At 40.3% G+C, this 17,921-nt stretch overlaps 1 protein-coding gene across 3 annotated transcripts in view; it reads right to left on the bottom strand.

The window, feature by feature from the left end:
• Nucleotides 1-5,201, bottom strand: part of LOC126180242 (protein turtle homolog A) — a 94,034-nt gene extending 88,833 nt beyond the window's left edge. For all 3 annotated transcript variants that reach the window (XM_049924679.1, XM_049924678.1, XM_049924677.1), the window contains exons 1-2: nt 5,051-5,201; nt 4,607-4,906 (exon numbers count right to left, since the gene is read on the bottom strand). In XM_049924679.1, coding sequence (XP_049780636.1) covers nt 4,607-4,906; nt 5,051-5,102 — 352 coding nt within the window. In that variant the 5' untranslated portion in view covers nt 5,103-5,201. The remainder of the gene's footprint in view (nt 1-4,606; nt 4,907-5,050) is intronic.
• Between the last annotated feature and the right edge of the window lie 12,720 nt (nt 5,202-17,921).

Genomic DNA, 17,921 nt, shown 5'->3' on the forward strand with positions numbered 1-17,921 from the left:
CTTCCGGTTACCATCTCAACTCTACAGTAGCAATTCCTTCTAAGTATGGTTCAAGTTTCATCAGGTTATGTTACTTGGCAGCGACACATCATGCCTGCTTAAGTTTTGCGCACCAATGTACTTTTGTTAATGTTAATCTTGGAACATCTTTTCAAGACTATTAATGCTGTTCAGTCTGTCACTGTTTCTGATTAAATTACAAAGTCACCAGCAAATATTAAAGTGTTCATTTCATCTAGTGCTAGTAATTTACTTGTCCAAGAAGCATGTTACACCGATACGGAATTTGTCAACGTAATAGAAGGAAGCATATCATTTGTAAAACCGCATGATCTCACACACCTATTTAATATGGGGATAATAGTGCATTTGTTTAACCATGACCTTATTCATGGACACATCCCTGCATTTGTCTGAAGCAACTTAGGAATACCATGAAAAATCCTAATGAGGATTGTCAGACAGAGAATCAGCCTCCATCCTCCTAAATCTGAGGTTAGTGTCTCAACATATGCACTATTTTATTTGGTTATAACTAATTTATAAATTTTTCACATGTTTTGACCAAGTTAGTACAGAGCTACTTAACAAAGTTTCCAACAACATTATTATAAAACCAATCCTAAAACACAACATTCCTAGCATAACCTTTCATGTTTTGGTAATGGGGTGCACCAGTGATCTTCGAGAACCATGTAATATTCACTGATATGAACAAATGTGAAGATTTATCTGACTTTTTGCCTTGGGGAGGGCAGGGGCAGGAGGTGGTGGACAAATGAGTAAGCCTTGATCTTTCAACATCCTCCAAGTAATTTATTTAATGATTTGACAAAGGATTTTATTATGTTTATAAAAATGTATAACAACCCATGAAAAAGAGGCATTTGAGTTAGTAAGCAAAACAATTTCAGAGAAACAGTATTTTAAAAAACTGAATAACTATGGTTAATCTGTGTGCAAAGAAATGAATAATACACTAGTGTTCATTATTACTGCTAGAAAATTATGCCTGAGGTCCCTGTGAAAATTGACCTTAGTGAAAAATGAGCAAGGGTTACTTCCAAGCTTCTGAACATTTGCTTAAGCAATTGTAAATATCAGGTTAAAATCCTACAGAATACCTAATCAGTTTATTGCCTACATATGGATCAAGTGAACATAAGTGAGATGGAAAGAGAAGGCAGACCAAGTCACAGATCATGTCTAGAAACAGAAATTAAATCTGCACAACAGATGACATAGACAGCTAGGACTGATCCTTAAAACTTCCTCGCTGCTTAGCACTACCAGTTGAACCAGAAATCAACCAGGAACTTTTACTCTGACAGACTATATTCAATACATAGCTGCACTATTTCTTTGCAAACACGCACAACTTCAACTTCAAAACTTTTACAGAATGTGCCAGAAAACCAATCTGTCATGTGAAAATAATTAAAAATGATGATGATGATGGAGTCCCATACTCTGAGGAGCGTAGCGGACGATGCGGGAGACCCGCATCAGTGTACTAGGCAAGGTCCTAGCGGAGCTGGTTTGCCATTGCCTTCCTTCGACTGTAATGGGGATGAATAATGATGATGAAAGTGTTATGAGTCATCATTCACCTTATTCCACTGGTTAAATGCAACAAGTTGGCTGTTGGATGATGTTCATAGCAGGCATATCAAAAAACTCCATATATTCAAAACATTTTAATTTGTGTAGTGCACTCTTCATTTTAACCATGCAGTCTGCTATCCAGTGGTGTCAACATGCACACAAGTTTAATGAGAAGTAATGCTGAATAATAAAAATTACCCAGCCCCTTACCGCATAAATTTCAGCCACTGAGCAAATGTGTCATCAACCTGCAGTTTAACATTCTATAAACAGTGAATTCACCAAACAAATATCATTGAGCAAAGTAAGGAAAGGATGTCTGATGGCATCATTCATCACCTTGTTGAGGAACAAGTCCACTTACCATTTAATATGAATATTTAGGTACAACCTTGTCACTTTTATTATGAACCCAATGCCTAAGCCATTATGTTACCTTACTGAGGGAAATATCAAGTGCAGTAATGTACTACCGACAATCAGCTTAATGGCTCATGTATCCAAGTTGCGGAAATACGGAAGCGTCCGATCCCGCCCGTCTGCTTTGACCCATGACGTCACAAATATGGCGGAAACAAAAACAAACACACACACTTTCCACAAGAAGCCTAATGACACTAACGGGACAAGCGCGGGAAATGGGGTGTTTTGGGTGGGGGGCAAACTAAATATAAACAAATTTAGACGTCTTGCGTAGCTACAACGTGTAAGTGAAGACAGCCATGCATATACCCACCCACCTCCCCAGGGGTCGTAACCCCTGCAACCCATAGAAGATAAAGATGCTTCAGTAGCTGATTAGTGTTTTTTGTCTTTTTTTAAAAAAAATCTCACGGGATAGAATGAACAGATCAGAAAGAGAAATATAATAAACTAAAACAGAAATTGGAGGAAACAGATAATTAAAATAAGTAATAAGCGTTTTTAAATTAAAAAAAAAAAAAAATGTCATGAGATAGAACGAACAGATCAGTAAAGTAAACAAAATAAGATAAAACAGAACTGGAGACAGCCACACTCAAACCAAACTCCGCGCCGTCATGACGTCACACACGACAACACCCTTACGTCACGGGTCAAAGCCGACGCGTGGGATCGGACGCTTCTGTCGACCCCAAGTTGCTTATAAGAAAATTATACAGAAGAACAGAGAAGAAAATTGAGAATCTCTTAGGTGATAATCAGTTTGGCTTTTATAATAGTGAGGGCACCACAGAAACAGTTCTGACATTGCGATTGATAATGTTGATAATGGAAGCAAAAGTGAAGAAAAATCAAGACAGGTTCAAAGGATCTGTTGACCTGGAAAAAGTGTTCGACAACATAAAATGGTGCATGATGTTCAACATTCTGAAAAACATATGAGTTAACTACAAGGAAAGACAGACAATTAATATGCAAAATGTACAAGAACCAAGAGGAAACAACATGAATGGAATACCAAGAATGAAGTGTTTGGATTACAAACGGTGTAAGACAGGAATTCAGCTCTCACCTTTACTGTTAAACTGAAAAAACAAATATGGAAATAAAACAAAGGTTGAATAGTGGGACTCAAATTCACAGTGAAAAAATATCAATGATAAGGTTCACTGATTACATAGCTATCCCCAGTAAAAGTGAAGGAGAATTATAGGACATATAGAATGGAACGAACAGTCTAATGAGTACAGAATATGGATTGAGGGTAAACTGATGAAAGACAAAAGAAATGAGAAATAACAGAAATGAGATTTAAAAAACTTATCAATATTAGTGACCATTAACTAGATGAAGTTAGGGAATTTTACTATCTTGCAAGAAAACAATATAACAGGTGAAGCAAGGACACAAAAAACTGATGAGTATAGGCAAAGAGGGCATTCCTTGCCAAGAGAAGTCTATTAGTATCAAACATTGATCTTAATCCAAGGAAGAAATTTCTAAGAATGTATGTTTGAACCACAGCATTGTGAGAAACCAGGAAATTTGCTTGACTGGTAACAGAAGGAATGAGGTTTTCCACAGAATCAGCAAAGAGAGGAACATATGGAAAACACTGCCAATAAAAAGGGACAGGATGATTGATTATGTGTTAAGACATCAGGGAATAACTTCCATGATGCTAGAGGGAGCTGCAGATGGTAAAAACTGTAGGGAATGACAGACACTGGAAAACATCCAACAAATAATGGGGGCATAAGGTGCAAAAGCTACTCTGAGATGACGCTGGCACAGAGGAGGAATTTGTAGTGGGTAGCATCAAACCAGTCAGAGGACTGAGGCAATAAATAAATAAATAAATAAATAACTCATATTACTATGTAATTTATGTCTCCTGGAAAATGTGTTTTTGACTTTGCACTAAACCAGCAGTAGACAAAAGCATTCTAAAGAAGAAACTGCTGTAAACAGATATTGCATCAATTGCCTTTTCAGTTATGAATGTACAGAAGGTAACACAATGCTAATTAAATTCCAAAATTTTAAATTTATTGAAAAAAGGGTGTGTGTATTCCAAGATAATGCTTTTCCACTAACAAAGCATCTTAGTGTTGAAATGCCCAAGAATACCGTTAACAAAGAAACAGATACATACCCTACGCATGTCATTTGTCATTGGATGGTAGCTCCTGCATTAGAGAGAATAATGTTCAGATTTAACTGTAGATACACAGAACAACGGACAATATGTACACACACAAAATTAATATTAAAGACCACATGTCTCAAACTGTATTACAGACATGACAGTTATGAGAGTTTTGATGTGCCATGAACCTAGTTGTTTCACTGTTTTTTTTTTTTTTTTTAAAAAAAAGATAATTTACGGACAGGAATAATTTAACTGACAATAGGCGATAATTCTACAACTTTTGCAAAAAAGTAAAATCATTAGACTATAAACATACACAACTCTTTATCTGCCTTACAGAGGAATGCAGACTAGCATGAAAGGATTTTGTGCCATTTCATGGGGTATATATCACCATGCAGTAAACGTGCAATGTATTTAACTTACTTCTAACTTCCACTCTGATTCTAGCCCTGACATCTCCGTTTTCTATCGAAAAACCAGGCCTACTGTCAACAGTGCATAAATAAATTCCAGCATCTTCTCTTTCCAGATCTGTAAGAACAAGAGCTCCATCTGGTTGAATTCTTCTCCGTCGAATTTCTTCTCTTCCTTCTCTCACCCAAGATACAATGCTGTCATTCACTGCCGAAGATTCATCAGACTTTGTACAAGGAAGAGTGATGTTCCCACCAAGATCTACAGCACGTTCTTGTAATTCCGGAATGTCTGAGGCATAGCAAAATCCTAAACACAGTATCAACAATACATGAAAATGAGTACTTTACTTTTCAAACATTTACATATCATAAACAAGTAGATGTCACATTCGGCGTGTAATTATATATTTAAGCTAAGCGAAACTTCGTTTGTATTCTTTCCAGTACGTACCTTCAGCGAAAACTGTTAAAAGAAATATATCAATTATCCTACGTATAACCATCCTCCCATTCTACGACAGAAATATTTCGAAAATAACAGAAAACAACATGTTTACTTAAATCCTGTCATTCTTCACAACCTTCCATATTTCTCGTCACTGACATCCACCCACCAAAGATATTACAACACCGGCTCCCAACATTTGCGGCGTATTATTACGATACAGATTGCGTAATCTGTTAACTGTCAAAATCATACCGGCAGCGAAATTTAGTGTATTTTAGGGATTTTTCTTCAGATTACGTCTTCAAAATGTTATTAGATTTATCTGTAAACAAATAATTACAAGGAATGTGGAAACTTGAAAGGTCATCTACGTAATAATAAAAACTGTAACGAGAACCTTAATATGGTATGTTTGAAATACATTGTTGTTACATTATCGCCAATATTTGGCGATCAGGCTGTGTTTATTGCAGCTCACGTAATAAAAAATAAAAATGTATGCATCTTGTTTGGTAACGAGAAGGCTCAAAATCTTTTTTGGGTACAATTTTGATGTTTAAAGAAAATAGAAATATGATTACACGGTTGATATATTCCATTAAATTATAGTACTCTTTCTAGAAGGAGCGTATGAAGGGGAGACCGGGGAAAAAGTAACATTTTGCATATTGCATTTTTTTAAATCCTCCCTATAAACTTTTGAAACAAAAGGAACTAATGTGTGTGTTCTCTGAAGCTTTCCTAACACAAATGAATTTAGTTTCCACAAAATTACATATATTTGGTATTTGTAAAACTAATTTTAGGGCATCAGTGTACCTGTTACTTTTGTCCAGGTTACCGGGAACGATAGTAACACAGGTAGGTTACGAAAGTAACACAATAAGTTAAGCCACATTTTACTACCTAAAGGACTCATACAGTAACTTAAAGTACATCACCAGTACAAAACATTAATTAAACGTCAATAAACTTCAATTCTCATTCCTTTACAATTATTATATTAATTGAAATAGCAATTAATAGCACTGAAAGAATTCAGGCTTTATGAGTAAATGTTCAGTGAGTCAATAAAAGAGAAAAGTAATGCATGTCTTAGTCCTATTCAGATTCAGAATTGTGGCACACGTAAATATCCCCCCCCCCCCCTTTCGTACAAGCAACATGAGACCAACCCTGACATTCCCAACACTGAATCCATTTCTCTTTGGGACGACTATGGCGGAAAGGCTCGACACATACAAGGCAGTAGCTATCATTGTCTTCCGATGACGACTCTTCAGGTTTTTTCTGCTTTCGCACTCTTGGGCAGCTGCTTTTTAAATTTAGCTTCTTTTCCGCTTTTAGCTTCATTTTCGCCTGGGGATGGACCTTTAGCTCTTCTTCCATAGCCAGTTTCTCTGGAGTGTCGGTCAACATTGCAGACTTTCTCCTTTTTCTTCCTTTTCTTGCTTCTTGCCTTGGACCTGCTTTTGGTAACGGGCGAACATCATCGAGTGAAAAGGATGCGCGAACTAAAGAAGATGATTGTAAACCACTAGGTCCTGCATCACAGGCTGTGACATTTAAAAGTGTTTTCTCGCATATTGCTACAGGATCAGGATTAGATGTCCTGTCAGTTTCAGATGGGTCACTAGAAATCGCTAATGATTCTACTAAGGACATAGTTTGCTTTCCATAATTGGAAGCTTGTGCTGGGCGATCAGTGACACAAGATAGTGCAAAATCGATTTCACTGAACGCATTCCTATTAAATGGTGTACTATGCCTGTTCAGTGAAACCCTGCTGCAATGTTTTTGGTAGTTGCAGCAAGTGGAAGTGCTTCCCTTACAATTGAAGGGAAGTCATAAATTGACATGGTCTTTCCCAGATGATTCTTGATCCAGTTGTCAGCAAAAGCATTCACCATCTCTTTAAATGGACCGTAAACTAAACGATCTAGAGGCTGCATCCTGTGTGTACAGCGCGGAGGGAATGACAGCGTAACAATCCCCTTGCTTTTGCAAAAATTCAGGCTCCTGATGGATATATGAGATTCGTGATTGTCGAGAAGCAGTAAACATTTGTGCTCAGAAATTGGTTTAGCAAATTTTTCGAAATGCTGAAAGAATAACAAAAATTCCTCTGGCGTCGAGCCACTCGCATTTCCTGCTCCAGTGCAACCAATAGGACCGTCTCGAATAAAATGGTCATGATACCTCAAGCGAGGGAATACAAAGACAGGTGATATTGATGGCAATAGCAACAATGACAAGAGCGCCTCTTCCAGCCGGCTGCTGTGACCGAGCGGTTCTAGGCGCTTCAGCCCGGTACCGCGGGACTGCTACGGTAGCAGGCTCGAATCCTGCCTCGAGCATGGATGCGTGTGATGTCCTTAGGTTAGTTAGGTTTAAGTAGTTCTAAGTTCTAGGGGACTGATGACCTCAGGTGTTAAGTGCTCAGAGCCATTTGAACCATTTTGCCTCTTTCAGCCGACGTAATAACTCCTACCTGCTTTATTCCCCGATTAGCAACAATCCTGTTTGGTTTCGGAACATTGGTGGCACCTGTCTTGTCCCTATTCCAGAATCCATGGGCTCTAACTTATATCTCTCCATAACGCTAGCCAGGTTATTGAAAAAGGCATTCACATTTGTTGGATTAAAGCTCGTTGCTCGAGCAAGACTTGTGGGTTGAGGCGACCGAATAGATAACTGGGGATTCCTCTTCACGAATGCTGAAAACTAGTCTGGACCAGCAGTTTGATTGTCCACCCAAGTTGATGGAATTGGTATATTGGTTGTCGTTGCCAGTTCGTGAGCTAATTTACGAGTATCCTTAGGACCAAGTCCGTAAAATATATCCGACGCTTTAATCACAGATTCAGTTATAATTTTTCTTGTTCATCAGAGAACACTCGTTTTACACTTCTGTATCCAACACGAGGCATTGGTGTGCTGCTATCACTTATACGTTTCTCTTTCTTTTTAATGTACCGATGCAAATTCACGTGGCGTACATTCTGTTTCTTTGCTGCTGCTCTAATATTTATACTATAATTTGCAACATTATCTGCTGCAGTTTGATATACAGTAGTAGGAGTTAGTCCTCTTGTAGTCGTCCTAACCCATGTTCGTGGCATAATTCCCTGTAACGAAATGACTAAGTAAATAACGGGTCTGTTCAGTAACAACGAGTTTTTTCAGCAAGACACTGCTACTCCTAATAGTAACATACCTAATTTACTGTTCGCTAACGGAAAAAAAAACAGGGAACCTGCAGCTAATAATACTTTTTCAGTAACGGGACGAAAGAAACACTGTTACTTTCGTCCCCAGCAGTAATGTTTCTTTTGTCCCCGACCACGCTTTTCTGTGTATGTCTACATCTACAGCTCATGATTACTCTGCAATTCACATTTAAGTGCTTGGCAGAGGGTTCATCGAACCACAATCATACTATCGCTCTACCATTCCACTCCTGAACAGCGCGCGGGAAAAACGAACACCTAAACCTTTCTGTTCGAGCTCTGATTTCTCTTATTTAATTTTGATGATCATTCCTACCTATGTAGGTTGGGCTCAACAGAATATTTTCGCATTCGGAAGAGAATGTTGGTGACTGAAATTTCGTAAATAGATCTCGCCGCGACGAAAAACGGTTTTGCTTTAATGACTTCCATCCCAACTCGCGTATCATATCTGCCACACTCTCTCCCCTATTACGTGATAGTACAAAACGAGCTGCCCTTTTTTGCACCGTTTCGATGTCCTCCGTCAATCCCACCTGGTAAGGATCCCACACCGCGCAGCAATATTCTGACAGAGGACGAACGAGTGTAGTGTAAGCTGTCTCTTTAGTGGACTTGTTGCATCTTCTAAGTGTCCTGCCAATGAAACGCAACCTTTGGCTCGCCTTCCTCACAATATTATCTATGTGGTCTTTCCAACTGAAGTTGTTCGTAATTTTAACACCCAGGTACTTAGTTGAATTGACAGCCTTGAGAGTTGTTCTATTTATCGAGTAATCGAATTCCAACGGATTTCTTTTGGAACTCATGTTGATCACCTCACACTTTTCGTTATTTAGCGTCAACTGCCACCTGCCACACCATACAGCAATCTTTTAATTGATATTTTAGACACAATCTATACAAGTAATGACAAATTTGACAATGGTGGCATAAAACTGAAAGTTTCACATAGCTAAATTATTACAGTAGACTTACGTTAACAGCGTAATGCCACCGTTATCACAAAACTAAGAAAATTCAGAAAACTTACGTGAGACACTGAAAAAGACGTTTTACGGTGCCACACCCAACAGAGACTCTCCAATACTGGCCAAGTATTGGCAGTTGGGAAACATGAAGGGAATACATTGTTTGAATCACGTGATTTTCGGAGCTACATGCGAAGTTAGGGGAGGGATGTTACTTTCATTCCCAGTTACTTTTGTCCCCGGTCTCCCCTGTAATCATGGTGGTCCCTGGGCAAGTACGGCCCTCTGCCTGCGCGTGGTCAATCAAGCGAGCTCTTCCGCTATGTTCAAATAGTAACAAATAGTTCTGAAAATCTTTAGAGACACAGATTCACAGATTCGCGAATCACTTACTTTCTTCACGCAGGTCAAATATCAGGATACAGTACTGTAGGACTCAAACATCAGTTAACTGAATATAGCAAACAAAAGGGCCTAGATGTAAAGAAATATTGCGGCCAAGGATAGGTGACGCGTCCGTCACTAGTGGAGTATAGAACTGTGCGCAAAAAAAGAATCAAGTTACTGTTTGAATTAAGTTTGATTTTCTATCACATTACATTTTATATTTCAAACTAAATTCTTTTTTGCACACAGTCGTATACTCCATTCACGGCGGACGCCTCCCCTACCCTTGGGCGCAGTATTTCCTCACGTCTAGGCCCTTTCATTCTCTGATTCAGTTAACTGACTTTCTGGTCCTACGGTCTTGTAGATTGACCTTTGACCTGAGTGAAGAAAGTAAATGATTCGCGTATCTGTGTTTCTACAGAATTTTCAGAACCATCTGTTACTATTTGAACTTGGCGAAAGAGGTCACTTGATTGATCAATTCTGCTTTTCCTTTCCTTTCCATTTTAATTTTTTCGTTTTTTTCCTTCCTTCTCTTTGTCCTTGGGGATCTCGGGGCTTTGTCCGAGATGTCCCAGCCTAGTTACACCCTGCTATTGTCGCTGGGTAGCTACCTTAGAATGCGATGATTATTTTTCGTAAGCAAACAAGGAATCGTGACGTGAAGCAATTCTCAACAATAAATGGGTCCCTGCGTTAGCCCACAACTTTGCTTAGCAATTTGAGACGAGACGCTTGACGAGCAACATGAATGTATCCGTTCCCAATTAGCAAAATCTTAGGGAAACTATAATGCAGTAGGAGTACGGAGCAATGGTAAGTCAGTAGGTGAACCATCAACAAACATCTGAGTTCCGCCAGTCCGTGGCAAATCGTCAAGGCGTCAAATCGATTTCAAGTTTCTGCAGATGCACAACATAAATTCTCAGTGCCATACACCTGCAATGAATACAGAATTTATATTCAGAGTAATCTGAATTTGCAAACCAGCCATGCAGACTACCTGAAGCAGTTTTTGTTGGAGAAGGTAGACTGTTAAAAATCTGATAATTACAGGGAATACTACAAATTCCTCATTCCCCTAAGCAGTTCCTGTGCAAAGGGCACTTTTACATTCGTTCATACAAGTCATGTTCAGCAAGTTGAGTGTATCAGCATCGCGTTTTCAAGCATAAGTTTTATAAACATATACCTAATAAACGATACATTTTTTATAAGATTTGTAACACATTTTAGACGGATTTCATATATATTAAGTTGTTTCTTTTGTGTTAGAAAACTAATTTGCTATTCAAACCAGAGAAGTCTTTAAACCTGTGGACGCAATGCAATACAATCTGAAATTATTATTTCTGCTGCGATATAATTACGAGTAAATAAGACAGATCAGTTTTGTCGCCATTGTACCAATGCAGCTCGTATCTTCAGTCCCAGTGCAGTGCGCTCAAATTCTTGTCTCACTGTTACCGAATCTGCAGAGGTCGCTGGAATTTGAGCTGCTAATATTTTGGCAATTTGAGTTGCTAATATTTTGGGTATTTGAGTTGCTAATATTATGGTTTTCCTCGATGTCATTTTGGTAATCAGACAATCCAGTGAGTTAGAGACCTGACAACGTAGGCATCACTGCTTAATGTCATCTTTCGAAATGTCGAAATTGTAAATACCATGTGCCCTTCATTTTCCTCCTTAGTTACTCTTATGATGTCGAATAAATGCTGTACCAATCTTCCTCATATGATTAATTTCTTGATAGAATGGGGGATGAATCAAGGTCCTTGGTGTGGCAACCGTAGTTAACTGCACTTTGAGTTGAATTATGGAGGACCTTCCTCTGCTTAATTCTCTAAGATTAGGAATTGCAGTTTTCATAATCAAAGCAGACACAACAACAATATTGCGTGTCTAGCAACAAGGTTGCGTTGCTGTAGATGTTATTCTGTGTAGTCGTGCTGTCGACATTGGCAGCGTGGCAAACAAAAGACTATCGGCCCCAAATTTTCCAACTATTATACGGACCATGGAGGTAAGAATATAGGGAGACACCGTGACGTCACAGCTGCGAAGCCATGTGAAGCCGAGGGTAGCCATCTCAATTCGACCAAAACATTGCTGCTGTAAGCTTTTGTGCCTAGGCTTGTCGCTCGCTTTTGGAAGGATTTTGCGCTATTATGGTGATTTGTGTGGTGTTCGGATGTACGAATCGTTCTGATTGTGATGCGAAATCGAAGGGAATAACATTTCATGTGTAAGTTGTCTCGTTAAGTGTGATTTTACAACTTCATTGTGAATGAACGTGTGCTACATCGGTACTTGTACTATAGCGTGTTTTTCTCCTGTATGATTTTAGATTTCCTAAAAATGAAAGTCGGAAAGCTCTGTGGGAGAATGCCGTGAGGAGGAAGAATTGGCTTGCGTCTAAATGGAGCACTATATGTTCTCAGCATCTCCGAGAAGAGGACATAGACCGAACTTACCTTTCAACTGCAACGCTCCGAGAAAATGCTGTACCATCAGTTTTCCCTACACACCCAAAACATTTGCAAAAGGTATGTTAATTCAAAGAATTAAATTCTTAGTTTTCAAGTTCACGTTTCAGTATAATACGTACGCATCGTCGATAATCGAAGTATCGAGTAACTCACTTTGTCTTCATCATGTACCAAATTAAAAGCTAACACTACATTAACTGGCGTAAAGTATAGGCCTAAACAGGACACTGTGTAGATTTGCCATTCTATGTGCCGTATTTCAGTAAATATTGGTGGTAATGAACAGTGTTTCCCAGTAGTGTAAGGTAACTGAAATGTTCCAGTACGTATTACAAAGAAGATGTATTTATGGGGCTTTGGAGGGAGGGTATAGCTAACTTAGTTTTCAGTTTCTATTATTTAGTTTGTGATACACGTTTATTACTGAATTAGTAAAATTGTATCGTTTACATTGAAGACTAGCTATTCGTAATATTACATTAAAAACTATTTTTAATCAGAAGAAACGCGGAATTTCGCCTTTACGAGATTTTATTTTAAACAAAAACTTTGAAACAACCAATCTGATGACGTTACATGCGTACATGGTGCAATTAGCGACTGTAATACACGCAGCGCTATAGCTAACTGGCAATGTTTTGGTCAGAGTGTCATGGCAGCGAGCCACGCCCCCATGGCTTCAAAACGTAGTACGGCTGGGATCCGTAGCGCCATCTCCCCTTATTCTTACCTCCATGATACGGACACCATATCGTGGCAGTTTTAGGTGGGGAGTGTTTCGACCTGTGGCTGCGTAAGATACCAGTAGAGGTCGGGCCTGAACTACCACTGCCAACCGCAGCAAACAATTGCGCTGTAGCCACTGCCAATTGGTTTGTGTACTTCAGTTTGCTTTGTGTTGCGGATTGCTTGCTTTTATTCTTATTTTGAAATGAGCGAAGAGACTAGTCCTCGTGCATAAAGCAATATGAATGCGACTCTCGCCACAACAAAAGGATCAGCGATCCCTATGACTTTTATGTCAGTTCTGCTTTCGTGGAAACACAGGGCGCGGACGTACGATGGCAGCCCTTCGACGGGGAGGCGGGGCTTATTACCCCGGACCGTCCTCTCCCCACGAGCAATCTTGGTTCTCGTTTGTTTACGGTCGCGGAGGGCTGCCACGTTACACTGCCCGCCTAATACTACATAACAGAGATGGGCAAACTGAAACACGTAACTGTTTCGAAACAAATGAAACAGTACAATGTAATGTTCCGATACGCTGTTTCGAAACAGTGAAACAGTTTGTGTTTTGTAATCTAATAAACCTACAGATTTTATCATCTTGAATGTCTACTGTATAAGTATGTCCATATAAACAAAAACGAGGTGCAAGAGCGCTAATCATGTCGCAGAAAGTATGAAACTATCACTTAGGCGTCTTGGCAGTTTCGTATTTCCTGCAGCAAATGCGCTGCTTTTGTGTCGCGTGACTTTCATACTTTTCAATTGGCTGAGGACAGCCAGAGCTGAAGACAGAAGAACCACCACGAACGGAACTGGAGGTGGGAGCAAACTGCAGAAACAACGGATATTCTACTGGGAGTCCCACATTCCGTTAGTATGGGTAATATACCCATCCTGCTAATTTCCATCTACACAAAGGGAATCATTGTGGATAATAGGCACAGTGACTATAGACTCACAAATAACGCCAAATAATTCGAATAAATAACAAAATATAACAGAAAATTTTTTTGTCTTTCACGGTGTTTCGAACCGTTCCTATAAATTCACCATGCTTCCCAGCCCTTCCCGTACACCACTACACTATCAGTGATTTGTCAAACAGATTGCTTGCAATTATACCTACATCAAATTTATGTATATGTCTAATAACTGTCACTCTACGCCTTTTTTTTTTCTTTCAAAATGTTGTAGGCTTACTTGCGTTTCTTAATATGATTACTGTACATGAACAGAGAAGCGTATGTTATAAAAAAAAGTGTAATTTAACTGAATGATTTTCACATATTTATTATTTTGAATGTGAATAGTATGCGTTGTTTTATTGTTTGGTTAGTGTTTATAAAGCAGATGTTACGCCATTTCGAAACAGGACAGTCAGCTAGAAACGAAGCTTTATTTTCGGATATCTTAAGCTTCATGCTATTGCTTGTCAAAAAGATTTCGACACTCTTGAAAGAGTTTCATGAAGTGGTATGTTGTGTTTCAGTACCTGTGCCGAGCCCGAATCTCGTCTGACACAGAGTGGAATGAAACATCACTGTTTCGATACAATTAGTCCGTTCCAGGCACAGGTGGACTGAAACAGCCTTATTTTGAAACAACGATACGGTTTCTGTGTCTGGCTCGTTATCGAATCTGGTCCGAGACAGGGGCGGAATGAAACACCACTGTTTCGAAACAGTGAACCACAACCGTTTCGAAACACTGAAACAGTTCCACGTATCGATACACTGTATCGAAACATAGAAACAGTGGCCAAGTCTACTACATAACAACTTCTACCGAGTCGGAACTTAGGTGTGCGTACGCAATAAAAGTTTGGCAAATAGTATTTCTTAAGAATTCACGATAGTTTGTGTTCAGGATCATCTGAATTAACGTTTTTGGCTTACGATGAACGACATTTTCACAGTTGATGGAAGGATTATTCTATGTCGAGGATGAACTAAGTAGATTGTCAGCTCAATCGTCTGAGAAGCAAATGTTATTGATACAAATGTAAATGACTCCATACCCCACAAATGAATTGTCCTGTGATATGTGCTCCCCTATGGTAGCTGCGAGCACTCCGTGGTACAAACTTCAGGTGCCTGAAGTACTGTGGGCAACAGATTCCCCATTAATCGGTATTAAGGAAAAACTATATTCTTTCTGTTACGAGGAGGTTCTGATAACTGTGCGGCGCTACACAGAGTCGTCAGGTGCATTCCCTCTAGTGTTTCGGCAGAGATGCACAATTTCGTTTTTGCAGTGTTTAGCTGGAGTCAGCCCAGTAGTGACTGCACTACTATAGCCCTCACTGTTCCCGCCACACTGCAGCATTGCTCAGTTTCTGCTGGCGTACTGGTTATTCTTTGTGTTTTACTGTCGCTGTTAACACATATCGATAAAACAAAAATCGCACTAAACTAATACTGAACCGCTCTAGCGAATGTGCACGCAAAATTGCGCTTTAAAAGTCATGTCATTTGTAACGGGAAACAAACCGGCGCTATCCGTTGACACTGGACGTTGCATTAAAAGACGTGAAGAGCAGCATTTGTTTGGGCTGTCTCCACCTACACGTCGGAAAAACTGAACTGCAAATATCTGCCGAAACATCAGAAAAAATGCGCCTAATGACTGTTAGAAGAGACACTATAACCTCGCAGCCTGGCTAACTATCGGTAGAGCTGCATATATTGACGTTATATAAAAAATCTATTTGGGCTGCGCTGAAATCCCACCGAGTGCGTATTATTTGTCTCGATCAGGTCAAGCAATTACGTGCTCCCCGGCGTATTTAAACACAGCTACACGTAGGGATATATCAGTTCCTATTCTGGTATTAATCATTGCTTCAGTATATACACAACACCAACATCTCCACTAAAGTTTTTTAGTTTATTAGAGCCTAATAGTTCGTAACAAAGCGATAATTTGCTAATGTGGCAAAAAGAGTACTTACGCACGTCGCGTTCCTTGGACAATCAATGTCGTTGCACAGATAATTATTTACTGAGTACACAGTACTGAATGGATTGAAAGAAGTTATTAACGCAGTAATAACACTGAATGCTGGTTTATTGCACTATTTTCACATTCTAACATTGCCGTAAGGTAGTAGCTTTTCCTATCTGGGTGGAATTAATGACGTACACTTCAGTCCAAGATATTATACAAGTTCCAGAGTCCATTAACTGGTTTTACGAAGGTTAATTCTTTTCTCACAATTAGGTTTCAAAGTTTAGTCTCTATATCGGTCCATCATTAATAGTTTCTAACTTTGGCTAATGTCCAGTCTTTTATTGAAAATATTCAATTTAAGACAATTTCGAATCTTTCACTATCTGGATTCTACGTGATATCCTATTTGAAGTTACTGATTTACTTTTTACAAGTTCAGTGCGCCGTACTAGATCGCAAATCTTTATCTTTCAAAAAACGATCTCGTCGAGCCCACATAAACGAGCAGACGCTGAGGTACGACTTGCTCTGGCAAACTCTCGTAACAAGTAACAATGCATGGCTCGTTCTTAGGTATTACACACGATTCTCAAAGAGTACTCATAAGGAGTATTCTTTGAGATCGTTCGTCCTACTCCGTCATTTCTAATTATGGTACTTTGCGATCTACTATGATTTTATTATGAAACTAATGGGATTCTATCTTTTTTATTTCTTTCTTTTTCAAAACACTAAGCTACTTGCTACTGAATTTCTTTCCTGTCTACGTGCTACTATTCAAGCAACATTATTCCAAAAGGGACTTTGTTTTTTTTTATGAAATTTGGAACTTGATTTTTGGGACTTTTGGGCTTTGGGGTACTATTTTTTATATTCTTCATTTTTCGTCCAGAGGAAGCGGCGTTACAACACCCTTTGTAAGTCACCAACACATGTAGATAGCCGTCGAGGAAATAAGAAATGAACTGGGGAGAGGGTAGACAGAAATTTGGAAACATCAAAAACACATTACCATACCTGATAGGGTCTAGGAGATCCGTTGCTATTCAAAACAGCCTCCAGTCGTCTCGGTATGTACACTCCTGGAAATGGAAAAAAGAACACATTGACACCGGTGTGTCAGACCCACCATACTTGCTCCGGACACTGCGAGAGGGCTGTACAAGCAATGATCACACGCACGGCACAGCGGACACACCAGGAACCGCGGTGTTGGCCGTCGAATGGCGCTAGCTGCGCAGCATTTGTGCACCGCCGCCGTCAGTGTCAGCTAGTTTGCCGTGGCATACGGAGCTCCATCGCAGTCTTTAACACAGGTAGCATGCCGCGACAGCGTGGACGTGAACCGTATGTGCAGTTGACGGACTTTGAGCGAGGGCTTATAGTGGGCATGCGGGAGGCCGGGTGGACGTACCGCCGAATTGCTCAACACGTGGGGCGTGAGGTCTCCACAGTACATCGATGTTGTCGCCAGTGGTCGGCGGAAGGTGCACGCTCCCGTCGACCTGGGACCGGACCGCAGCGACGCACGGATGCACACCAAGACCGTAGGATCCTACGCAGTGCCGTAGGGGACCGCACCGCCACTTCCCAGCAAATTAGGGACACTGTTGCTCCTGGGGTATCGGCGAGGACCATTCGCAACCGTCTCCATGAAGCTGGGCTACGGTCCCGCACACCGTTAGGCCGTCTTCCGCTCACGCCCCAACATCGTGCAGCCCGCCTCCAGTGGTGTCGCGACAGGCGTGAATGGAGGGACGAATGGAGACGTGTCGTCTTCAGCGATGAGAGTCGCTTCTGCCTTGGTGCCAATGATGGTCGTATGCGTGTTTGGCGCCGTGCAGGTGAACGCCACAATCAGGACTGCATACGACCGAGGCACACAGGGCCAACACCCGGCATCATGGTGTGGGGAGCGATCTCCTACACTGGCCGTACACCACTGGTGATCGTCGAGGGGACACTGAATAGTGCACGGTACAGCCAAACCGTCATCGAACCCATCGTTCTACCATTCCTAGACCGGCAAGGGAACTTGCTGTTCCAACAGGACAATGCACGTCCGCATGTATCCCGTGCCACCCAACGTGCTCTAGAAGGTGTAAGTCAACTA

The sequence above is a fragment of the Schistocerca cancellata genome, chromosome 1 (assembly GCF_023864275.1).
Source record: "Schistocerca cancellata isolate TAMUIC-IGC-003103 chromosome 1, iqSchCanc2.1, whole genome shotgun sequence".
Taxonomy (NCBI): domain Eukaryota; kingdom Metazoa; phylum Arthropoda; class Insecta; order Orthoptera; family Acrididae; genus Schistocerca; species Schistocerca cancellata.